This window comes from Macrobrachium rosenbergii, chromosome 49 (assembly GCF_040412425.1).
Source record: "Macrobrachium rosenbergii isolate ZJJX-2024 chromosome 49, ASM4041242v1, whole genome shotgun sequence".
In the NCBI taxonomy this organism is placed as follows: domain Eukaryota; kingdom Metazoa; phylum Arthropoda; class Malacostraca; order Decapoda; family Palaemonidae; genus Macrobrachium; species Macrobrachium rosenbergii.
This window is the reverse complement of record NC_089789.1, coordinates 11,493,092-11,517,063: the sequence shown is the minus strand read 5'-3', so window position 1 is coordinate 11,517,063 and position 23,972 is coordinate 11,493,092. Positions and strand designations below refer to the sequence as shown.

The window sequence follows — 23,972 nt, the reverse complement described above, 5'->3', positions numbered from 1 at the left end:
CATTCAAATAGCCACGATCACTTCATTTTACTTGGTGAATAGAACATGTGGTCATTAAATCACCTTTAAAACAGATATGCAAATAGCAATGGTCACTTCATTTTACTTGATGAATAGAACATGTGGTCATTAAATCACCTTTAAAACAGACATGCAAATAGCCATGATCATTTCCATTTTACTTGATGAATAGACCATGTGGTCATTAAATCACCTTTAAAACAGATATGCAAATAGCCATGATCACTTCATTTTACTTGATGAATAGAACATGTGGTCATTAAATCACCTTTAAAAGACATGCAAATAGCCATGATCACTTCATTTTACTTAATGAATAGAACATGTGATCATTAAATCATCTTTAAAACAGACATGCAAATAGCCATGATCACTTTATTTTACTTGATGAAAGAACATGTGGTCATTAAATCACATTTAAAACTAACCATAGCTATTTACATGTCTGTTTTAAATGTGTATTAATGACCACATGCTCTGTTCACCAAGTTAAGATGTGCCTTTTATCACCTTTGATATGTATGCAACTAAAGAAATCTTGATTTCTTTGTAATGTGTGAATACACGAAGGAAAGATGTGATTGTGTAGGTGGTGCCTAGAAATGTACTGAATTCCATTTGTGAATTATGAGGAAGAGAAAATGAAGATTTTGTGTTCGGCAGAAAAGATTTCGTAAAACTTTCGAGGCCGTAGAATTTAGTCACTCACCGAATTTTTCATCCAGATCTCAGTGAAATGCCACATTTCTTCAGGGAACGGTTGATAAGGTCTGCTAAAGAAAGCTTGTTCTTCGCTGCCTGGTACTAAGTTCCACCTCAATTCAATGATGATTTTGGCATTTCTGTAACTGGTCCAAAATGCTAGGAAAGTTACCCTGTTGTCGCTCAGAGTGAAGTTCAGGACTTCTTTGTCTTCAGAGATCAAGAAATTGTAATCTGGAGGGCACAAAAATGTTGGAGACTTGTGGTAGATTGCATAAAATTAGTTTTGTCATGCTATTGTACAAATGTTTATATATGTGTGTGTATGTATATATATATATATATATATATATATATATATATATATATATATATATATATATATATATATATATATATATATATATATATATATATATTATATATTTATGTATTTCCCTGGGTTTATGGTATTTTTACAGGCCAGCAACGGAAACTTTAATTGGCCTTGGAGTTCTGACTTGCGTAAAGGGAAATCATAAAAAACAAAGAACAGAGGATGATTTTAGGAGGTGAAGGCTGTACTTCATAAGGAAATATTACGTAAACACTTGGGAAAACTTAAGGAATTATATTTACAAAAGAAAGCATTAGAAGGGAAAATGGGTAAGTAAATTGTTAAAGGGCTTGCAACGCCTGAAGATCCTTCTACTGGAGTCTTGACTAAGGGCAAGGCACAGTCCGATATGAGTCCGCTGCGAATAGGTCCCTCTGCAAGAGAGATTTACACATTACACGCCAGTAAAGGAAAGTATAACACAGAATAGGACTCAAGTCTGCACTGAGGGTGCCAAGGGCTCGAGGAATGAATGACCAATTTACACTTGAACACAGGACACTGGAAATCGCACTGGATAAACTGGCACAAGGACAGAGGTGAAATACTGGCACTCCAATAACTTTCTAAAGGGCAAACTGTCGTGACTGAAAAGTATTTACTCGCACTTTACCTTAGGGGAAGCGGATCTCTAGCGAAGGATGACGAGGGACGATCATACTGACGATGCACACTGTCCCTTGAGGATGACTGTCGTCTGGAGTCGGACAGGGGGGAAGAAGGTCTTTCAGCAAATGTATCACTCGCCAGCGTGTTTGGCTACCTTACTTCTACTGCCACTGCACGTCTACTGCTCCTCACACGACTAACTGCTAACAGATCTCTTGTCTTTCTCTTTTAAGGCTGTGGCCGTGTCATGTCCATGTGCAAACTTCTGCCGATAACTGGGGTCGTGTGCAAACGATGTGTCATTTGCCAGGTGGTCAGCGATCAGTTGCCTCTTCCCAGGTATCCTGCGGTATCCTGCGGACAGACAATTCAGCGGCTTAATTTGCCTATAGAAAGGTTGTTTTAAGCAGCTTAGTTGGGCTAAGCCTTGGGCTTTGCCTTTTTACCCCGTGTCATCTCAATACCTGTTCCAGGTAAAAAGAAGGGCAGAGCGAAATGTTGATAACTTTGCTCTGATATCTAGGTCAACTATGACCAGCCATGCAGCGATGACTCTACTCTCAATAAACAAAGGGCAAATTAAGTTGGGGGGGGAGGTGCGCTGTGCAGCTACTTATTGTAAATTATAATAGCTCCCCATGGAAGATAACATATGAGCCTTCATTCGGGCTTGTATGTTGATACTCAAGAAGTCGGCACAGCTGCTTTACTCTTCTCCCAACAAGAAATGGAAAAGCTTTTACTGTACTTTGTCTCCACACAAAAATGGAAAGAAGCTTTACTTTATATACTTCTAACACATTAATATTAAACTACTTTAACATGGCACATTAATTTCTTCAAATTTACGGTGTACATTACTTTAAGGTTACGAGGACAAAATTTTGAGGCAGGTAACAAAATTTAAGAATTAATTTACATAAGTTCTTTAATTCTAAATAAACAAGGCATGGGGTTAGTATGCCTTGAAGAGGCGGTGTAAATGATAACGCAGCGTTATTTTTGTAAATGACATCCCCTTTATGTGATATTGCAATGACAATACATAATTTGCATTGGTGATTGCATAGCTAATATTATTAGTTCAATGCATCGCCAACTCGACAGTTGACGGCTGACAACTTACACTAGGGATTTTGACAGTTGTGGGCGAGCGAGAGTATTAGCGAGTATCTGAGGTGGGCAACAAGAGAGTGGTAATGGTCGGCGGGGGCGTGGATGACTTGCAGGTATCAATGACCAGCTCAGGCACGGGTTGCGAGGCTGCACCTTTAGGTGAGCTTCCGCTGTGGTCCAGAGGAACTGTCTCTCTTACCGGCGCTGGTAGCGGTGCCAGGCCGGGAGAAGAGAGGGGGTCCTGAGTTGGATCCCTTGAATGGAGATTGGGGTTGTGCTCTGGCGCTGGCACTAAGGCAGGGTCAGGCACTATCATAGGTTTCTTGTGCTTGTTGGTCAGGACGGATGGAGCTTGGCACTGCTCGGTGCATGCAAGTGGCACTGGCAGGGATTTGACATCTCCGGGAGGGAGATCTGATTGGGGCCCTGGCACTGGAATTGGATCGGGAATCGATCAAGGGGGCCACTGTACATCATACTCAGGTGGCACTGGTAGGAACTTCACGTCCTTATGGTACCCAGGGGGCTCCAGTCTTGACTGGGGAACAGGCAGTGGAGGATTTCTCGTGCCTCAGGAATGAGTTGGGGAATGTGTACCCTTCCATTGTCGTGATTTCTGTGGGGACTGAAAGTCCTGTCCCAGGATGACGTCATGGCCTCCGGGAAGATGGCTTGCTACTGCAAGATTGTAAATTTTTGAGTGATGAGGTCTCGTGACTCCCAATTGGACTCTGGGGAGTATCATTTTAAATTGATTTGCTCCCTCGATCGTGACGAGTTTTCGTCTATTGATGATAGCTCCATAGGGAACTCTGTCCCTTCATATGAGGGAGATTTGTGCACCAGAGTCATTGAATGCCTTGACTCGGCACGCGGGGTAGCTGCCTCAGGGAGGGGCCACATATATGGGACCTTTGGCGGGAGGGCCCAAGGACTTGGAAATCGTGACGGCCAAGGTGACGGCAGGAGCATTTGATTTATTATTGTTAGGGAATTTCGCCCATGAGGGAGAATGGCCATAAACCTTGCACGCTGTGCAAAAGGTTTGGCTAAAGTCCTTCCGTGCTGCCCCTGTGGAGGGCGCAGGCGAGGTCTTAGGTGGTTTTCTGGGAGAAAGAGGCACTGTTTGCTTGGTCCAGCACTGATCAGTTGAGTGCCCCGTCTTTTTGCAATGATGACAAGTCAGGGGCTTGCCTTAGTTCCCATTCTTATGGGAATTTGATCCTCCGAGGAGGGGCGGGGGATTTATCTTCCACCCCATGGATCCTTCCTGAGGGTGGTGAGTCTCCCACATGTCTGCTATCCGGCAACACTCGGTGAGTGTTGCTGGGGCTTTTTCTGCTACATGAGTGGCAGGAGGGGTGTAGCGCAGGAAATGCTCAAATTTAAATTTCTCGAGTACCTTGGCAGCACTAGTGGCTCCTTCGGACACGAGCCATTTTGGTAATGCCTGCTTAGAATGGTACGCCCAATTGGACCAAGTCTGGCCCGCTTCTCGTGGCTGCTCTCTCCAACGTCTCCTCCACCGCTTGTTGGTAATCTCGTACGCCTTCGTACCGCTTGGCGTAAGGCTTCCCAGTTTCCCCTATCCTCTGCTGAAAGGGTGTGGTAGGCAACAAGTGCTTTCCCTCCCAGGAATTTAGTGAGAACAAGGTTGAGTTCCTTGGGGGAGAGGTTGCAGCACTCCAGGACTCGTTCGGCCCTCTCAAGCCATACTTCAGTTCAGCCTCTGTCCGTTTTGGCATGAACAAGTGAGCTTGGCTGAGGGCACTCATTCCCGCTGCAAGAGGTGGAGGGTGGTGTTCTGTCGTTCTAACATCTGGAGGTCATGGGTGCGCTGCCGCTCTCGCTCCTGCCGTTCTTTCTCCCTCTCCTCCTGTTCTCTCTCTCGCTCCTGCCGTTCTAGCTCCTCTCTTTTCTCTTGGGCGATTCTTTCTTTCTCTCACTCGTGCCTTTCTAGCTCCCTCTCCACCTTGGCATCGTCCACTCTCTCTTGAACCCAGTCTCTCAGAGCTTGCCCCGATAGTCCCATGTCCTTTCCAGCGGACATGTAGAATTTGAAGTCCTCATTTTGTTGGGCTCTGGCAGTAGCCATCTTGAAATAATGGTTATATGGACTGGACCCTCTAGCAAATCAAATATGTCTGAGGAGACTCAGGTTGTCTGAAAAGACTCAATTGCAGGAATCTGAAACACTCAATTGTTCAGACTGAAGGGGAACGGATCTGTCTGAATAACACAATTGATCAGTAAGTCTGAGGAGACTTTGTTAAGATTTAATATGTCTAAGTAAGACGTGGTTGTTCGTGGCGAACGAATTTTAATATGCATCTCGGAAGATGTAACTGGATTTTATGTCACGCTCGGACTTGGCCGGCTGTAGCGTGAAATCAAGGCATGTTCTAACGAACTGGAGTGATCAGTTCCGTAAGGGCTTAGATGTGTGTGAAATACACTAATATAAGGTCTCAAAAGGACTTGATTTTGGTTTTCCCCCAGAAATCAGAAATTCTCGCCTCGTGCGACGTAGAATTATTAGTGGAGTCCCTTAAGACTAGGAATTTGGTTTTCCCATAGGAATTAGAAATTCTCGCCTCGTGCGACGTAAAATTTTTAGTGGAGTCTCTTAAGGCTTGGAATTTGGGTTTCCCATAGGAATTAGAAATTCTCGCCTCGTGCGATGTTGAATTTTTAGTGGAGTCTCTTAAGACTTGAATTGTGATCCGTCCCTTACGACTGAGAAATTGGGTTGGTCTCGTAAGACTTGAAAATACGATTTGTCCCTTTGGACTTAGAAATTACTAACGGGATAAAACCCCCCCCAAAAAAATTTTGCTGAGAGTGGCTCAAGTAGGGACAGTTCTAAAATAACAAACTACTCGGGAGGGTACACACGCGGGCAGGGGGCGGTGAAGGTCGGCTGACACGCACCGGAGTTATTTTTAGATTCTGTGTGAATGAACCCGTCTATTTATAGATCGTCTGGGACTCCGGGGAATTTCCCGGGATGAGAGGATAACAGTAAAAATTACCTCGTAATTTCCCTAGAAGCGGAGTTCAGATTTCACTTTCCTAACACCTAGTTTAAATTCTAGCTATTCTGAGAGAGAGCAGTGCGAGCTGATTTCGTCTTGTCCCATGTGGGAATTTATTCACGCCTAAATAATTCGCTAATCCGAAATGCAAAGTAAAATTTAACACGGAGGAATTTTGCGCTATTCCTCGAAGCAAAAAATATGGCAAAGATTTTAAGAGAGGAATGGCAAAGATTTTAACACAGAGGAATTTCGCACTATTCCTCAAAGTAAAGAATGGTTAGCACTGGTTATTTCCTAACTACCTATCCTGAAAGGCATGCATTAACGAATCTAATATGGCGGGTCTCTTCTCTCAGTGAATACATGTGTCCCTATTCCTAATTCCTAGGAACAGTCACGATTGTAAAAAAAATTTTGCTAAAATAAACACATTACTTACGTGGAACTCTCTTGGTCTGTGCTCGTGGTAACAGGTTCGGAATTTGTCTCACACCCAACTTAGCTTTGCTAATAGCTGATCTGGCGAGTTGCAAATGCAACAAAGCAACGATAGAGGGAAACTGCAACTGCTAAACGAGATCTATGGGAAGGTCGCCATTTTTACGTATTTCCCTGGGCTTATGGTATTTTTACAGGCCAGCAACAGAAACTTTATTTAATTGGCCTTGGAGTTCTGACTTGCGTAAAGGGAAATCATAAAAAGCAAAGAACAGGGGATGACTTTATGAGGTGAAGGCTCTACTTCATAAGGAAATGTTATGCAAACAGTTGGGATAACTTAAGGAATTACATTTACAAAAGAAAGCATTAGAAGGGAAAATGGGTAAGTAAATTGTTAAAGGGCTTGCAACGCCTGAAGATCCTTCTACTGGAGTCTTGACTAAGGGCAAGGCACAGTCCAAGATGAGTCCGCTGCGAATAGGTCCCTCTGCAAGAGAGATTTACACATTACACGCCAGTAAAGGAAAGTATAACACAGAATAGGACTCGAGTCTGCATTGAGGGTACCAAGGGCTCGAGGAATGAATGACCACTTTACACTTGAACACAGGACACTGGAAACTGCACTGGATAAACTGGCATAAGGACAGAGGTGAAATACTGGCACTCCAATAACTTTCTAAAGGGCAAACTGTCGTGACTGAAAAGTCTTTACCCGCACTTTACCTTAGGGGAAGCGGGATTCTAGCGAAGGATGACGAGGGACGATCACACTGACGATGCACACTGTCCCTCGAGGATGACTGTCGTCTGGAGTTGGACAGGGGGGAAGAAGTCTCTCAGCAAATGTATCACTCGCCCACGTGTATGGCTACCGTACTTCTACTACCACTGCACGTCTACTGCTCCTCACACAACTAACTGCTAACAGATCTCTTGCCTTTCCCTTTTAAGGCTGCGGCCGTGTCGTGGATGTGTGCAAACTTCTGCTGATAACTGGGGCCGTGTGCAAACGATGTGTCATTTGCAAGGTGGTCAAAGATCGGTTGCCTCTTCCAAGGTATCCTGCAGACAGACAATTCAGCGGCTTAATTTGCCTTTAGAAAGGTTGTTTTAAGCAGCTTAGTTGGGCTAAGCTGCTTGAGGGAGCGGCATTCAGTCTCGTATCTTTGCCTTTTTACCCTGTTTTATCTCAATATCTGTTCCAGGTAAGAAGAAGGGCAGATCGAAATGTTGATAACTTTGCTCTGATATCTAGGTCAACTACGACTGGCCATGCGGCGACGACTCTACTCTCAATAAACAAAGGGCAGATTAGGAGGGGGAGGCGTGCTGTGCAGTTACTTCTTGTAAATTTTATAATAATATATATATATATATATATATATATATATATATATATATATATATATATATATATATATATATATATATATATATATATATATATGTACATAGATATAAATATTTGTACAATAGCTTGATCAAGTTTAGTCATCCTACTGTACAATATATATATATATATATATATATATATATATATATATATATATATTGTGAGGCTAGTGCCTGTTTTCTATGGAACGGTTGTTCCCTTGTTGAAAGTGCACTCCTTTTCCCGGTGGTACTTATTTTTAGTATAGAGTTTACGTCTATTGTCTTCGCTCTGGTAGCGACAGTCAAGTTTGGGTAATCATCGAGTCAGGGTCTAGACAGCCTAGCAGCATGGACTCGTTGGACAGCAGTTAGTTGTAACCTGTTGGCCCCTACAGTATGCGAGGATGTGAACTTCGTTCGAGTTCGAGGATGAGTTGATGACTAACCCAGGTCATCAGTGGAGAGGAGGCATTCCTCTGGGACGGCATTTTGGCTGTCGCATCGACTCTGCTGTGAACGTCTGTGCTTCGTGGAGATGTTCCTGTTTACCATCATGGGGCGGTTTTGACGACTTCACGGCAGTTGTTTGATGGTCATCCTTGACGACCTTTGATGGTCATCCTCTGTGACCCTTGTTAGTGGTCTTGACATCTCTGGGTAGATGTTCAGTTTTGTACTGTAGGAGGATTATGAATAATTATTACAGATATTTATGAATTCATTGTTATGAGTGAATTGGTATTTATGATAATTTTCATTATTTGTGCTGCTTTATTGATCTCTGTTATTTGTATTTTTGGTTATACCATTATCTATGTTAATTGATTTCACTTATCATTATGCTGTCTGTATTTATTATTGTTTGATGTAGCTGAAATGTAGTTCACTTTTATGTGGTGTTTGTTACTTTTTGCTTGTATGGTAATGTTTTATTTTAAAGTAACTAATTTTGCTACATTTTTGTTATTTGACTGACTCTTTGGTTGTTTGGTGTTGTGTATTTATTTATTGATTTACGCCAGACTTGACTCAATTGTAAATATGTATATTACTTAATGTTAATAAACTAGTTTTAAGGTTATTTTGCTGGTTTTGTTGTTCCCCTTTCCCCATGGTTGTCTCGGCTTCTGCCAGTCTTTCCAGTCCATTTCTCTGTAATTGATGATAGAACCTGATGAACCAAGATGTGGTTCATAAAATATATAAAAATATATAATATATATATATATATATATATATATATATATATATATATATATATATATATATATATATATATACAATATATATGTGTGTGTGTGTGTATGTGTATGTATGTATATATACATATATATGAAAAGCTCATAGGTCACAAGTATTTTATGAATTACAGTACACAGTAGATGTTTGATTAATAAGTGTGGCTAAAGGCACTTTGGAGAACCTTGAGAGGATGCTTTGCTGATGTCTGGCATGCATCCTGATTATGAAAATTGTATACGTATTAAATACGTCAGATATTCGTGAGACGTGAGAACATCCCTGCTTAGTGGTAAGACTTTGTGAGTTCGTTCGCTGGAAATGTCCAGGTTCCGGTGGATTTGTTTAGTACGCGCATTTCTTTCGGGTGGGGCCCCAGGGTGTGAAAGGATTAGTTATCAAACAAATTGTCATTCGAAGATCAACACCAAATATCGTTAGAAGTCGTCAGTGAAGACTCTGTGGTTCGAGACCCATCGATTCAGAATTGTTAACATTGCTGTTTGGAGGTAGGAAACGTTTTAGATTTCCAAAACTGTAGATTGTTCTTTTCATTTAACATATATCTCATTTACGTCAGGCATTTATTATATTATGTGTACTTTATAAGTACCATGGGAGGAATTCCCATACCTTTATTTTTATGCATATGTTTAACAAGGGTTTCATTGGACTTCTTCGAATGTTTCGCTGAAGTAAAGGATAAAATTTACTCATTGGGAATACACTGAACTTTGACTTATTTTGACCTATTGTGGGAAATTACTTAGGAAGATTAATTAGTTAAATATGATGGACTGTAATATGTTTGATCATTTGGTGAACATTTGTATTCCATTTTATTTCATGTTGTTCTTTCTTGCAATCCACTTATGTTAGATTTTTGTTAAATAAACTATCTTGGGTAATGCTTGTTTCACTGTAAACCTGAGAGAGAGAGAGAGAGAGAGAGAGAGAGAATGAGTGTGTGTATGTACAGATGTGCATTGCCAGTAGCCTTTTTGATGCTGCCACTATCAAGCTACCCATAGATGGGACTTCTAGACTTTTTAGAAAAAGGTAAGCAATGAGATTGACTCTCGACTGTGTAACAGATTTTTGGTGGTCATCGGGAACTACACTTTGGTATATTTTAGTGTTTAGGTATGCTTCGAAGAGAATTATCTTAGTGGAAATTGGGATTTGTAGGAATTAGGATGTGCCTTTTGGGTTGGTTTACATGCCTCTTTGCTGGCTCAGGGAATTTTTACAGGGAGATGAGCACGCACTGTTTATCAAGTCAGTGGCATTGGGAACTTGAGTGGCGAGTGTTAGTGAGTGCATTGGAAAGATCGAGAAGTGTATTGTGTTACTTTTCAGGTTAGCTACATACCGTGTTGCCCATGTCGTGAGAAGGTTATGTGAGTGTTACTTTGGTTTTTTTTATTAGTTACTTGTAATGGGGTCTAATTAAGGGTGAGTTCTGTTGCTTTGTCGTTACATCAAGAAGACAGGAGAAGCTTTCATTAGTGGATGGTGATGATTTTGTAACGTCATGGAGCATGCTTGACGCTGTTATCCTGTTCCCTCTGTGAGCCCGTTTTCTTTGAGGGTGGACTGAAAAGCTCATAGGTGACAAGTGTTTTATGAATTACAATACGCAGTAGATGTTTGATTAATAAGTGTGGCTGAAGGCATTGTGGAGAACCTCGAATGAATGCTTAGCTGACGTCTGGCACGCATCCTGATTTTGAAAATTGAATACGTGTTAAATGCATCGTATATTCTTGAGACATGAGAACATCCCTGCCTAGCAATAAGACTTTGTGAGTTCATTCGCCGGAAATGTCCAGGTTCCGGTGAATTCGTTATTACGAGCGTTTCTTTTGGGTGGAGTCCCAGGGTGTTAAGGGATTAGTTATCAAACAAACTGTCATTTGAAGATCAACTCCGAATATCGTTAGAAGTCTTCGGTGAAGACTTTGTGGTTTGAGACCTGTCAATTAAGAATCGTGAACATTGCTGTTTGGAGGTAGGAAACATTTTAGATTTCCAGAATTGTACATTGTTCTTTTCATTTAACATATATCTCATTTATGTCAGGCATTTATTACATTGTGTGTACTTTGTAAGTAACATGGGAGGAATTCCCATACCTTTATTTTCATGCATTTGTTTAACAAGGGCTTTATTTGACTTCTCCAGATGTTTTGCTGAAGATGATGTTAAATTGTACTCATTGGGAATATACTGAACTTGACTTATTTTGACCTATTGTGGGAAAAGTATTTAGGGAGAATAATTAGTTGAATATGATGGACTGTAATATGTGTGATCAATTTTTGAACATTAATATTCGATTTTATTTCACCTTTTTTTTCTTGCAATCCAGTATTTCACTTTTTTTTTCTTGCAATCCAATTATGTTAGATTTTTGTCAAATAAGTTATTTTTGGTAATGCTTGTTTCACTGTAGACCTGAGAGAGAGAGAGAGAGAGAGAGAGAGAGAGAGAGAGAGAGAGAGAGAGAGAGAGAGAGAGAGAGAGAGAGAGAGAATGAGTGTGTATGCACAGAGGTTCATTGCCAGGAACACATACAGATCCAGTAGTTACATTTATTGTAGACGCTTTTCTTGACCGTTGTCACATCATCAGGACATCTACAATTATAATGTAAAAGGGGCATTCAGCATACATAATTAAAAGTAAACATACACAAAACATAAGAAAGTTAAAATGGAAAATCCGTTAACCTTAAACAGTCACACTTAAATACATTTACACATTAAAAAACTAATAAAAGAAAACTTAAAATGAACTTAATAAAAAACTGAACGTAATAAAAAGGAATTTAAAATAAACTTAAAAGGGAGAGCAGAAGGCGCACCTCTCAGGGTGAAAGAGGAAAACACACTAAGAGAACACAGCATAAAAGCAGAAGAAGGAGGCGGACAGATATAAACAAATAATCGAGTCATACTACGAACAGGATTATGAACTACTTAAGAATATGTCAAAACGTGAAGATATTGTAGTACTTCGACGGATAAGGGTAGAAGGTTATTTATTTTAGGTAAAACTGACGATTTAAATAAAATGAACACTATACTCGATAATCCCACCAAATTCACTAAAATTGGACAACCCAACTATCAAGAAATTTACCGGATAGAAGATAGATTTAATAGGTTTTTACGGTCTCTCAAAACGCAAGGTATAATCAATGAGAAAATTTATGATGATCTTTTTTCCAGCGGATCTTCATTTGGTATCCTGTACGGCCTGCCTAAGATCCACAAACAAGGGGTTCCCCTCCGCCCTATCCTAGCCTCCTACAATACTCCCAACTACAAGCTTGCTAAGTTTCTCGTACCTTTATTGGAGCCGTTGACCCGTAATGAATATACCTTAAGAAACTCGAAGATTTTAAAACGAAAGTCCTCAAACAAGGTTCAGATTTTGTATATGGTCAGTTTAGATGTTGAATCCCTCTTTACTAACGTTCCTGTGAGGGAGACCATTGCTCTTATTTTAACGAAATCGTTCCCCACTCCTAATTTATATATTATAATTTTAATTATGAATCTTTTAAAACACTCTTAGAATTGGCCGTAATGGACACGGCCTTTGTTTTCAATAAGCAACTTTTAAACAGATCGATGGGATGGCGATAGGGTCTCGGCCCCACCTTTGCCAATATTTTCGTGTGCTCCCTGGAGGAGCACATGATGGAGTGCCCCTTGTCCTTCTGTCCCTTATTTTACGCCAGGTAAAAAGATGACACATTCGTTCTACTGAAAAATGAGTATGATGCTGATAGATTTTTAAACCTAGCCAAAAACTTTCACAATATTATTAATTTTACTATTGAAAGGAAAGAAGACAGTGAGTTGGCTTTCCTTGATGTTTTAGTTACTAAAGATAATGATAATTTTAATACGACTATTTTTAGGAAAAATACATCCACCGGGCTCGGCTCCAATTTCTATAGTTTTTGCTTTATAAATTTTAAAATTAACTCTGTTCATACCTTAGTACATCGGGCTCTATTTCTTACATCTAATTGGCTTTCTTTTCATTCTGAAATCCTCTTTCTTAAGCAGTACTTTCATAACAACTGTTTCCCTGCCCGTCCAGTACTTAAGGTTATTAAGAAAGTTCACGATAAAAAAACTTGCACCCTTAATGCCTAAATGTAATGTACCCAAACTTACTATACTGTATATGCAAGCTTCCGTTTTTTACCTAACAATCAAAATTTTGCCAAACAGTTTGCTAAATTTATTCAAAAACATATTGGTGCTCTTAACATTAAATTAATACCCAAAAATCCTAAAACTATTAGTTCTTTGTTTCCCTTCAGGGATCGGCTCTGTCCCTTGATGACGTCGGGCGTCGTATATGAGTACAAGTGCCCCGGATGTAGTTCCGGGAATTACGTTGGTTCGACTCGGCGTCTCCTCAAGGTCAGGGCCGATTCTCACATGGGCGTGAGTTATCGTACGGGTTGCAGATTGTCTAATCCCGAACTTTCAGATATAAGATCCCACGCTAGAGGTTGCAAGACATCAGTAAAATACGACAACTTCAAAATAATTAGCCAAGCTGGAGAGCTGCTTCTCTTGGAAAGTCTGAATATCAAAAGAATTGTACCGACGTTAAATTGCCAATCATCGGCTGTTCCCCTGTTCGTATCATGACTTGATTCTTTGTTTATATTTGTCCACCTCCTTCTTCTGCTTTTTGGCTGTGTTCTTTTAGTGTGTTTTCCTCGGTCACATTGAGAGGTGTGCCTTCTGCTCTCCCTTTTAAGTTTATTTTAAATTCCTTTTTATTAAGTTCAGTTTTTTTTATTCATTTTAAGTTTTCTTTTATTGGTATTTTAATGTGTAAATGTATTTAAGTGTGATTGTTTAAGTGGTTCTTATGTTTTGTGTATGTTTACTTTTAATTACGTATGTTGAGTGCCCCTTTTTACGTATAAGTGTAGATGTCCTGATGATGTGACCTCGGGTCAAGAAAAGCGTCGACAATAAAAGTATGTACTGGATCTGTATGTGTTACTGCGGCCTTCTCCTGCCTACTATAGTGCCCTCCGATGTCTGGATTGTATATATATATATATATATATATATATATATATATATATATATATATATATATATATATATATATATATATATATATATATATATATATATGTGTGTGTGTGTGTGTGTGTGTGTGTGTGTGTGTGTGTCTCACATACAATGATAATTGGAGACTTGTAAAGGAAAGCGCAAGAATAACTGGTGTTATTATTAATACAAAAATTACAAATAATGGTATGGATCAGGTTTCCACGAGAATCCTTGAAAATCCTGAATGTTTTACATCTATGTATATATATATATATATACATATATATACATACATATACATATATATATGTATATATATATTTATATTTATATATATATATATATATATATATATATATATATATATATATATATTTATATATATATAAATAACTTTATCACTTACAAAATTATCTGTGCGTTAATACAATTACTATTTACTAAGGACCTCAAGGAAACTGGATGGTATCTAAGCTTTCCAAGACTAACAGTCCTGGAAAGCTTGTAACTTTTATTGAATAAATATCTCAGTATATACCTTCCAGTTTCCGTGAGGTCCTATTAGTAATTATATGTAACTAAACTATATATATATATATATATATATATATATATATATATATATATATATATATATATATATATATATATATATATAATGTGTGTGTGTGTGTGTGTGTGTATGTATATAATAAAAATAATAATAATAATAATAATAATAATAATAATTATAATAATAGGGGCCCATGAAAACGCCGAAAGGTAGAACGTTATTGCTATATATCAGAAACCAAACTGTCTCTGAAATATATCGATAACTTTCTTTTTGCGTTTTTATGGGCTCGCATTGTTAGATGGATTTCCGTTTTAACAGAAATATTTCATAGTCATATATATATATATATATATATATATATATATATATATATATATATATATATATATATATATATATATATTGTCATAAAACTGGAGTGTCTTGGTTGGGGAGAAATTGAAACAAGGTTTATATTGATGCTGCCACGGAACGAAGAAAGCCCAGCTTATGAACAAAAGGAAAAGTTATTTGAAAACTTACCTTAGATTTTCCTGGATTTGCAATTGAATGAGAAAGGTCGCCATGGAATCAGGATTCTTTTACAAATTTACAGGGGTTTATTTACAGAGACTTTAGCAATGAAACAAGGAGACAAACAATACGACATGATAACTGATGGGCAGACTCACTAATAGGACACATGGAACAATAATGCAGTGATTGGCAACAAGCAAGCTGATTAATAAGGGGGCCAACGTGCAATACAATTAATCCAATGTGATAATAATAATAGTTAGTCTTGCCTGATTACACAAAATAGTCTCAGTTAGATGATGCAAACAGATTGAACTCCAGGATGGGAAAATAATTCATATAAACATTTTCGAGCCACAATGGACTTGATATCGACTGCGACCAGGAATTTTCAGGATTTTGGGGTGGCAGACTAAATAATGGAGCAAGGAGTGTGATCAGGCAGCTTGTCTCGAGGTCCCAGATTAACCATGGAAACACACAGAAGGAAATGGAATCCCCCTTATAAATGGGGATACTTTACACAATTAAATATTAACCACTACGAAGCCCAGCAGATAATTATAAGGAGATCACGTAGGCAAAATATGGGAATCGTAGCTGCATGGGCTCTAACAATGAACATGTGGTCGCACTCACACAAAGAGTAAATTTAACATTGGTATTGCTTAGCCTAAATTTGCCCTTAAATTGCACTGGGGGAGGGATAATTGATAATCATCACGGGATCTTTACTTAAATTCAAGGCACATTAATGGCGAGATATGGGAGGCAGGCAAGACTCGAACAAAGGAGGATTGCTTTGTGGAGGAAGGAGTTAAAGTTTAAAGAAATGGAATTTTAAGGAGTTTCAGTAAAAGGGGGAAGGGCTGGTTTACTGACAATTTGCGATGGACAAACCTTGTCTGAAAATTGTGGCGCCAACAGTCATCTCGGCTGTCCGTCGATGGTAGTTCAACCAGCGTAAACAGAGGAGAGTAGGGTGATAGACCTGCCTGGTTTCGCGATGAGAAAGCTTCTGATTTCCCAAAGCCAGCTGTGTCTTGTGGGGCCTCAGCGTTAGTCCGACATCCCTGCAAATATGTCAAGAGAACCAGCAAAGAGGGCATAGGAAAAGCACACTTAGAATTAGGTGCTTTAAGATTAAAATCCTACCTGGTCCCTAGCTTTAAATGGCCTATTTGACCTTCCCCATACCTAAATGCTTCCCCATCGCGTGATGGGGGTGAAAAAGGGAGTGCCTATTGTCTCCCAGGGTCAGGCGATAAGGGTGGTGTTCCCCCCCCCCACTGCTACACACTGGTACTAACAGCCCTGATCGAGTTCAAACTATGCTTGTTTCCATCCGTCGCCTGCCAAATTTCCTGGCCCGACAGTCAAATGAATAGCAGATTTTTTCAAAATTATATAATGCACGGAAATCTACAGGAGGGAGGGATGTATATCCTTGACAATATATATAATATTGCAAATATTATATGCTGTTCGACCTCTCTGCTTTGATTTAGTAGAAGTATAACCAAGACAGAGAAAAATACCAAAGAAAGAGAAGCACCTAAAAGCTTCCTCTGTGTACAACAGGGCGGTAGGGGAGCCGAGAGATTGTTGTGGTGATCCAGACCCACCAACCGTCTTCCGGGACTTACCCCACTGAGAAGGTTTCACTAGGGCCACTTCTATTTAGGGTATCCCTTAAGCTCCCTTTTGCCAAAAACTCTGTCCTGGCAAGTTTTTGTTATCTTTCAGGCTACCCACCCGCTACAAAGGCGTGGTGGGGGAGGTTGTTTACAAGCCACGACCCACGTTTTCGACCCTAGGTCAGCCAGTCCATTGGTAACAAGCAGTGAGCGTACAAATGGTGTCGCTCTCGCTCCCTTCTACCTTTGTCTTTATAACTTAGTGGAACCGACGAGGATCGATTCAACAGACCCCAGGCGTCAGATGCAAGTGCGCACAATTGCTCTATGATAAGGTAAGTCTGAAGATGACAATTACTCGCCGTTCTTCTATCTCTCCCACTGTATTTCTGTTTTAAGTTTCTCTCTTCTCAGTCATTGACTAAAGAATCCTAGTGAAACCATATCCATTTATGAAGTCGATTACATGAAGTACCATTAGTGTTGCCTAGTGAAACTGCATAAATTATCCTCCATGGTGTTAACATAATATTTTCGATTTAATATACACCCCTTGCAGTAATTAAGGATTAGTGAGAGGACACGGTTAAGTAACAGTCAGCACGCCTTGGAACCTGATCATACCCTTGTTTGGAGGAGGAATAGCTGTAATATTCTAGAGAACCGATTATAAGAGTGTAACTAGAGCGACTCAGCTGTTGCATCACACTCCAAAGTGGGGGAAATATTACTGTGTTTGAAGGGGAACGAATGGAAAGCTGTTATTGGCTCACATAGCTTTCCTTACTTTTCATTAATTTTCTTTGTTGGACTAGGTGGTTGATCAATGGGGTTTATGTAACTCATTTGTTCCAGAGTAAATCAAAATATTCAGTACCCTAGTTCCAGCTGGCGACCAAATCTAATTACGTTAATTATCTGTCTTTTTGGGTAACTTTTAGCCTTAATTGATGGGATCACATGGGTCTTAGGTAAAGCAAGGCTGTATAAATCACAGTAATTAACAATTAAACTCATCCGCCAAATGACCCACGTAACAGTGGTCGATCTTGCCACAATGTCTAATTAATTCACAGAGATTAAGAACTTGGAATCAAATTAACTACAAATTAATTCAAAGATAAAAAGTCAGATCATATTAATTTCATGCTAAATTCTCCCAAACAAGGATACAGGCCAAGGTAAGTAATAGTAAGAATACCATTGTTATAAGAATTAGTGTAGTTAGGAAAGTGTGCATTAAATGAGAGTAGTTATAATTTACAAAATTTAAGGGAACACTACTGCACTTGGATGGAGCCAGGCTAGCCGTGTAAGTTACCAAGTTGAGAATTAATATTTTGCTAGTCACCAGCCAATGATTAATTCATGATATTAATCTTTGAACTAGTTAGCTATTGCATGACAGTACTGGGAGGACATGTGCCTAGTACTTCTCTCATAGGATAGGATGGACACATTTACACAAGTCCATAGGATTTCTTGCAAAACAGCAACCGTTCAGCTCTACAGAGAAGGGCCACGACTGAGCGTTATGAAGAAAATTACTTTCCCTAGTGTGGAATCATATAAAATTTCCTTGCCATTAATATCGCAAAGCAACGGTAACAGTGTTAATTTCATAATTTGCCTTTTACTTTAACGTAATTCAGGCCAGTGAGGATGCCAAGGGTCCATTCCTTTGTATCCCAAACGGCCCCATAGTAAGCATGGCAATGTCACAAACTGAATAGCTTACCTATCTCTTTCTACTTACTTTCCCTTTTTCTCCTACTTATTAGTTACACTGCTTGGGCAGAGTGCATCTTCCTCTTAGCACAATTAGTTGGACTCAGGTCAAGTGTTGATTCCTAGGAACGCACTGGCACCATAGTGCCACCAAAGAAAAAAAAAAAGAAAAAGTAAACACCGAAGGAAAAGAAAAGTCCTTTTGTGACCACATAACCTGCACCTGTACATAGAGACACAGAGTGCCATCAGTGTGACATTTGCACGGCACACTCAGCCACAATGCCACCTTATTGAAAAGGTGCCACACCACTGAAGTGTCACCCAAATCTGAGGGACACTTCCTCACCGCCCAAGTATTTCCAGTCAACCCAAACAGATGCCCTTACCTACCAGAGCCATGGCGACAGACAATTACAGAACCTTCATGGATTTGGAGAAGGAGGCAGGTCTCATGGGATCAGAACTCATCAAGTGGGTCAAGGAATAGCTGGATGACTTGGCCAAGCAAGAGAAGGAAGGAAGACTGGAACGGCGGAATTATGAAGCCGAACAGAGGAGGTATGAAGAGCAGAGGCAGCTGGAAGATGCAAGAGAAGAACGGAGAAGACATCATGAATTAGCCCTCAAGGAAAGTGAGCGAGCTCTCAAGGCAAGCAAGTAAGCTCTCAAGGAGAGTGGGCTAGCTCTCAAAGAAAAGAAGCTCTAGTTGGAGAAGGCTCGAAAGGAAAATGCTGAAGCTATGGCTATCCAACAAGCCTCCAACCCCACACCTGCTGCACCAAATGCTCCGATCTTGAGCATTAATTCCCTCGTCTCCAAGTGAACTAAGGAAGAGTCAGAAGTATGGTTGGAGGAAATAGAGGCGCTCTTTGACAACTACAACACCACCGAGACAGAGAGGGCCTTAGTACTTGCCAAGCACATGAAAGTAAAAGCTAAGGCAGCCCGTCGCTCACTGGAGAAGAGTCAGAGAGGTGACATAGTCGAAGTGCTTAGGGTCATAACGAAGGCCTACGAAATAACCCCGGAGAAATGGAAACAGTGGTTCCGAGGTCTTGCCAAGTCACAAGACCCAGTCTGGTGCCCACTGGTTCGACTCCTTGTCGTGCACTACATTCGAGTACCTGTTCACTCGGACCATTCTGGAGGATCTTTTCCAATGTGTGCTTGGGCCCCTTGCTGTGTATCTCAGTGATAAGCAGCCCACCACCCTTATGGAAGCCTGCCATATAGCCAATTCATGGGAAGCCTACAACCTGTCCCACAGCACATCTCAACGACGCATAGTGCCACCTGGGTACCTCTCAGGCTCGACTCACCCGAAAAACGGACTGCCTAGCAAGCCTACGTGCATCCACTGTAAGAAGTTGGGGCACACTGAAGCTGAGTGCCACTACAAGTTGGGCAACAATAAGCAGCCCCCTACCAACAACCAGAACTCCTCTCCCTCCACGTCCACTCATCCCTCTCCACCAACAGTCACCACAGGTCACCGAGCCCCGACAAAGGGCCTGTGCCATTCCTGTGGTGCTGCCGGCCACTATAGTGCTGGACATCCAGCCTGTCCAAATCATGCCCCAGCCACCAAGTTCGCCAACTTAATTAGCCCCTCATTCTCCCTGGCCAGGCCGCAGAAGATACTTCACCCCGAGAGGCTGGGCACCCAGTTCATCTCAGTGGCACCCCTTAATGGTTCTTGCCTGCCCGTGGCCCTTCCAGTCATGGCAGACACTGCAGCAGACGTTAGCCTGATTTCCAGGGCCCAAGTGCCAGCCAGTACCACGGTTGACAGGTAAAATCGATGGGAGATGAAATGGATAGAGGGCCACACCACAACCATTCCCTCAGTCAGGCTCCAGATCACGACTCCTTGGGGCACATTACCCCACAACCTTGGCGTGGTGGGTGGAATTCAGCCTAGAGTGGATTTCCTGTTTAGTCAGGACCTCCTCTGGGGAAGCCCTTCCCCAGCGCCACTTCACAGCCACACTACTTCCTCCACGGAGGCCCCGACTGTAGGAGCACCATCTCGGGCCACAGCCACTTTGACTGGCGTACCGCCCCAAGAAGAGGAAACACCTTCCATCCACTGAAATTGTCAGCGGAAGAGGCACACACACAACAGTCCTTGGCCTAGTCCTCTCTGGGAGGGCTGCCCAAATAAGCAACGCCCAACAGTCGCTCCCGATCAACATTCTCCAAGAGGCTCGGACCTCCAGCTGGGGCAGGAATTTCTGTCTCAGCCCAACTCACGCCATCCGCGAGGTATTGCACTTCCGGACCCCTCGTCAGGCATGCCTGACCCTCAGTCGCTGCCAGTGCCACTTGTGAGTGATGAGCAGTGCCACGCTCCATCTGTCTGAGACACCACTCAACGAGGACCCTGTGCCAGATCCAGATCATAAGGCAGATCCCCCTCTGGGAGATCCAGGATCCATCATGGCACTAATCCTAGCAACATGTGAGCCTCCGGCACCAGACACTTGTTCCTCACCAAATCCATCCCCAGAGGATGAACCCCTGGTGGATCAACCTGCTACACCTTCTCTGGGAGACCAGGAACTGGCCTCCCCGGATGCAGAAGTCGAAACCGCTCTTGCTCCGGTTGTCGCAGCAGCCGGAGTAGGGAGCCCTCCCGTAGCTTCTGAGGTTACCCCTGACTTTGCACCCGCTAGCCCCTCTGGCCTTTCCCCAGAGTCGGTGCCATCATCACCCCCTAGGACTGCCATCGATAGGCCTTGCAGGAACCTGAAGAAGAAGAAGGGGCAGAAGAGAGCCAAGTAGTTGCCAGAGCCATGAGCTCATCCTGGCACTCATGCCCTCTTGGCACAGTGCCTTTCCATCTCAGAGTGATCCTGGCTCCTGCCCAGAGGAGGTAGCCAGCGTGATCTCTATCATACTAACAGCCTAGATCAGATTGAGTACATAGTAGCAGTAACCTTGTCACTTACACCTTACAATAAGCAGCAGTCACCATGTAAAGTATATTGTAATTGCAGCCAGTCATCCTAACTATTGTGAATAGAGCCACTGAGCTTATGACACGCATGGCATAATGCCTCAGTGGAGGCAAGCATATATCACATGAGGCAAACCTCATTTACAGAACATAGGTTATATTCTTTTTACTGTGACTGCAAATTATAGTGTAAGACATTGCATACTTGTAAGATACTAACTTAGCTAGTAAGATTGTAACTTAGCTAGTTCATTTTCCTTTACGTTGGTGCTACGGCCATGCTCTAATACATTATTTCATAGGAGATATCATTGAATGTACCATTTGGTTAGGTCTGAATATCACGATCATTAGAGGCAGCACATAAATAACAGTAAGCACCTTTAAGTAGTGTTAGGAGTCTGTAGAAGTAAATGATTAAAAGCTCATATCCCTTTCTAGAGTCAGGTAGATCTTTAGCTAGTTGGGTTGCAAGGGACAAATCTGTTCAGGGGAAAAGAGTAAAGTAATCAAGGCGAACAGCTTGCTTAGTACAGACCTTCACGCCTGAAAGGGAGTGAAGGCCTTTTAAAGGGGGAGTTATTACAAATATTATATGCTGTTCGACCTCTCTGCTTTGGTTTAGTAGAAGTATAGCCAAAAAAGAGAAAAAACCAAAGAAAGGGAATCACCAAAAAGCTTTCTCTGTGTACAACAGGGCAGTAGGGGATCCGAGAGATAGTTGTGGTGGTCCAAACCAACCAACCGTCTTCCAAGGATAATAAGTTTAGTTTAGGGACCTATCCCACAGAGAAGGTTTCACTAGGGCCACCTTTAGTTAGGGTATCCCTTAAGCTCCCTTTTGCCCAAAACTCCGTACTGGCGTGTGTTGTTATCTTTCAGGCTACCCACCCGCTACAAAGCGGGGGAGGTTGTTTACAAGCCACGACCCACACTTTCAACCCCAGGTCAGCCAGTCGAGCGGTCACGAGCAGTGAGCATACAAGTGGTGTAACTCTCACTCCCTTCTATATTTGTCTTTATAATTTAGTGGAACCAACGAGGATCAATTCAACAGACCCCGGGTGTCAGATGCAAGTGCGCACAATTGCTCTATGAGAAGGTAAGTCTGAAGATGACAATTACTTGCCGTTCTTCTGTTATATCTCCCTTTGTTTCTGTTTTAAGTTTCTCTCTTCTCAGTCACTGACTAAAGAATCCTAGTGAAACCATATCCCCTTTATGAAGTCGATTATATGACATACCATTAGATTAATTATCTGTCTTTTTGGATAACTTTTAGCATTAATTGGTGGGATTACGTGGGTCTTAGGTAAAGCAAGGCTGTATAAATCACAGTAAATATTAAACTCATCCGCCGAATGACCCATATAACTATATATATATATATATATATATATATATATATATATATATATATATATATATATATATATATATATATATATATATAAACGACCACCGTTTTTTACCAGCGAGGAAAAATCTATATCATCATGAACTAAATTACAGTCTCCTAAATATCTTCACATGCGGTGCACGCTAATTCCATTTTTATTTAGACTATATTCGTTCATATATTTGCTCCAAATGAATAGTAGGTATTTTGGGAGTACGTACTCTCTGGTATAAATAATGAAGTTTCCTCAGTTTCAGTGAAAACCGGGGCTTTTGAATCACTGGTTCAAAATCACTAAAGGTGTAAAGAAGACCACCTGACGATTATTAGATTTAATGTTTATGTTAATTCAGAAATATGATAAAGACCGTGTCTTTTGATTCACTGGTTCAAAAATACTAAACATCTAAAGATGACCAATTCAGGATTGCTAGATTTAATTCTTATTATAAGTAGATTAAGTAGATACCTGATTCAGCAGAAGCCAAGGCCACAGCGAATCCCACGAGAAGCATCACTGTTTTCCCCATAGTTCCAGACAGTAGTGGGCTGCGTTAAGAAAAGAGACTGTAGAAATTTTAAAGGCTCTACACACAAAGTATCACCACATCCTGAACACGAAGTGACTGACAATTGCCAAATTGAACTTTGACCTATCTAGACGGATTTCCTGTCTTGACTTATACGATATCATGGGAGCGGAATTTCTTATCAGTAAGATTAAGTGCAAGCATACAAATTATTATTATTATTATTATTATTATTATTATTATTATTATTATTATTATTATTGGTGAAGAAATCCTCAATGATATAATTGTAAATATATGTACATATATACATAATATATACTGTATATGTATATGTGTATATATATATATATATATGTGTGTGTGTGTGTGTGTGTGTGTGTGTGTATGTATGTGTGTGTTTCCACTTTTCTTATTGTGGATTTCTTCACCATTTTAGTGAATCATTTGATAAAGAGGTTTTTGTAAATAATAATAATAATAATAATAATAATAATAATAATAATAATAATAATAATAATAATAATATTATTGCTGCATCAGCTGCATTTAATTTTGATAGAGTCTCCTAATTTTTCTAATTATTGCTTTTCCTCTGCTACTGCATCGGGCGAGAAACGCTCTGA

At 40.7% G+C, this 23,972-nt stretch overlaps 1 protein-coding gene across 1 annotated transcript in view; it reads right to left on the bottom strand.

Annotated features, from left to right (window-relative positions):
- The window catches only part of LOC136832387 (uncharacterized), a 28,409-nt gene extending 4,985 nt beyond the window's left edge, over positions 1-23,424 (bottom strand). Inside the window, exons 1-2 of the mRNA XM_067093295.1 lie at positions 23,286-23,424; positions 731-957 (exon numbers count right to left, since the gene is read on the bottom strand). Of these exons, the coding sequence (XP_066949396.1) occupies positions 731-957; positions 23,286-23,346 (288 nt within the window). The 5' untranslated portion in view covers positions 23,347-23,424. The remainder of the gene's footprint in view (positions 1-730; positions 958-23,285) is intronic.
- Positions 23,425-23,972: the final 548 nt, after the last annotated feature.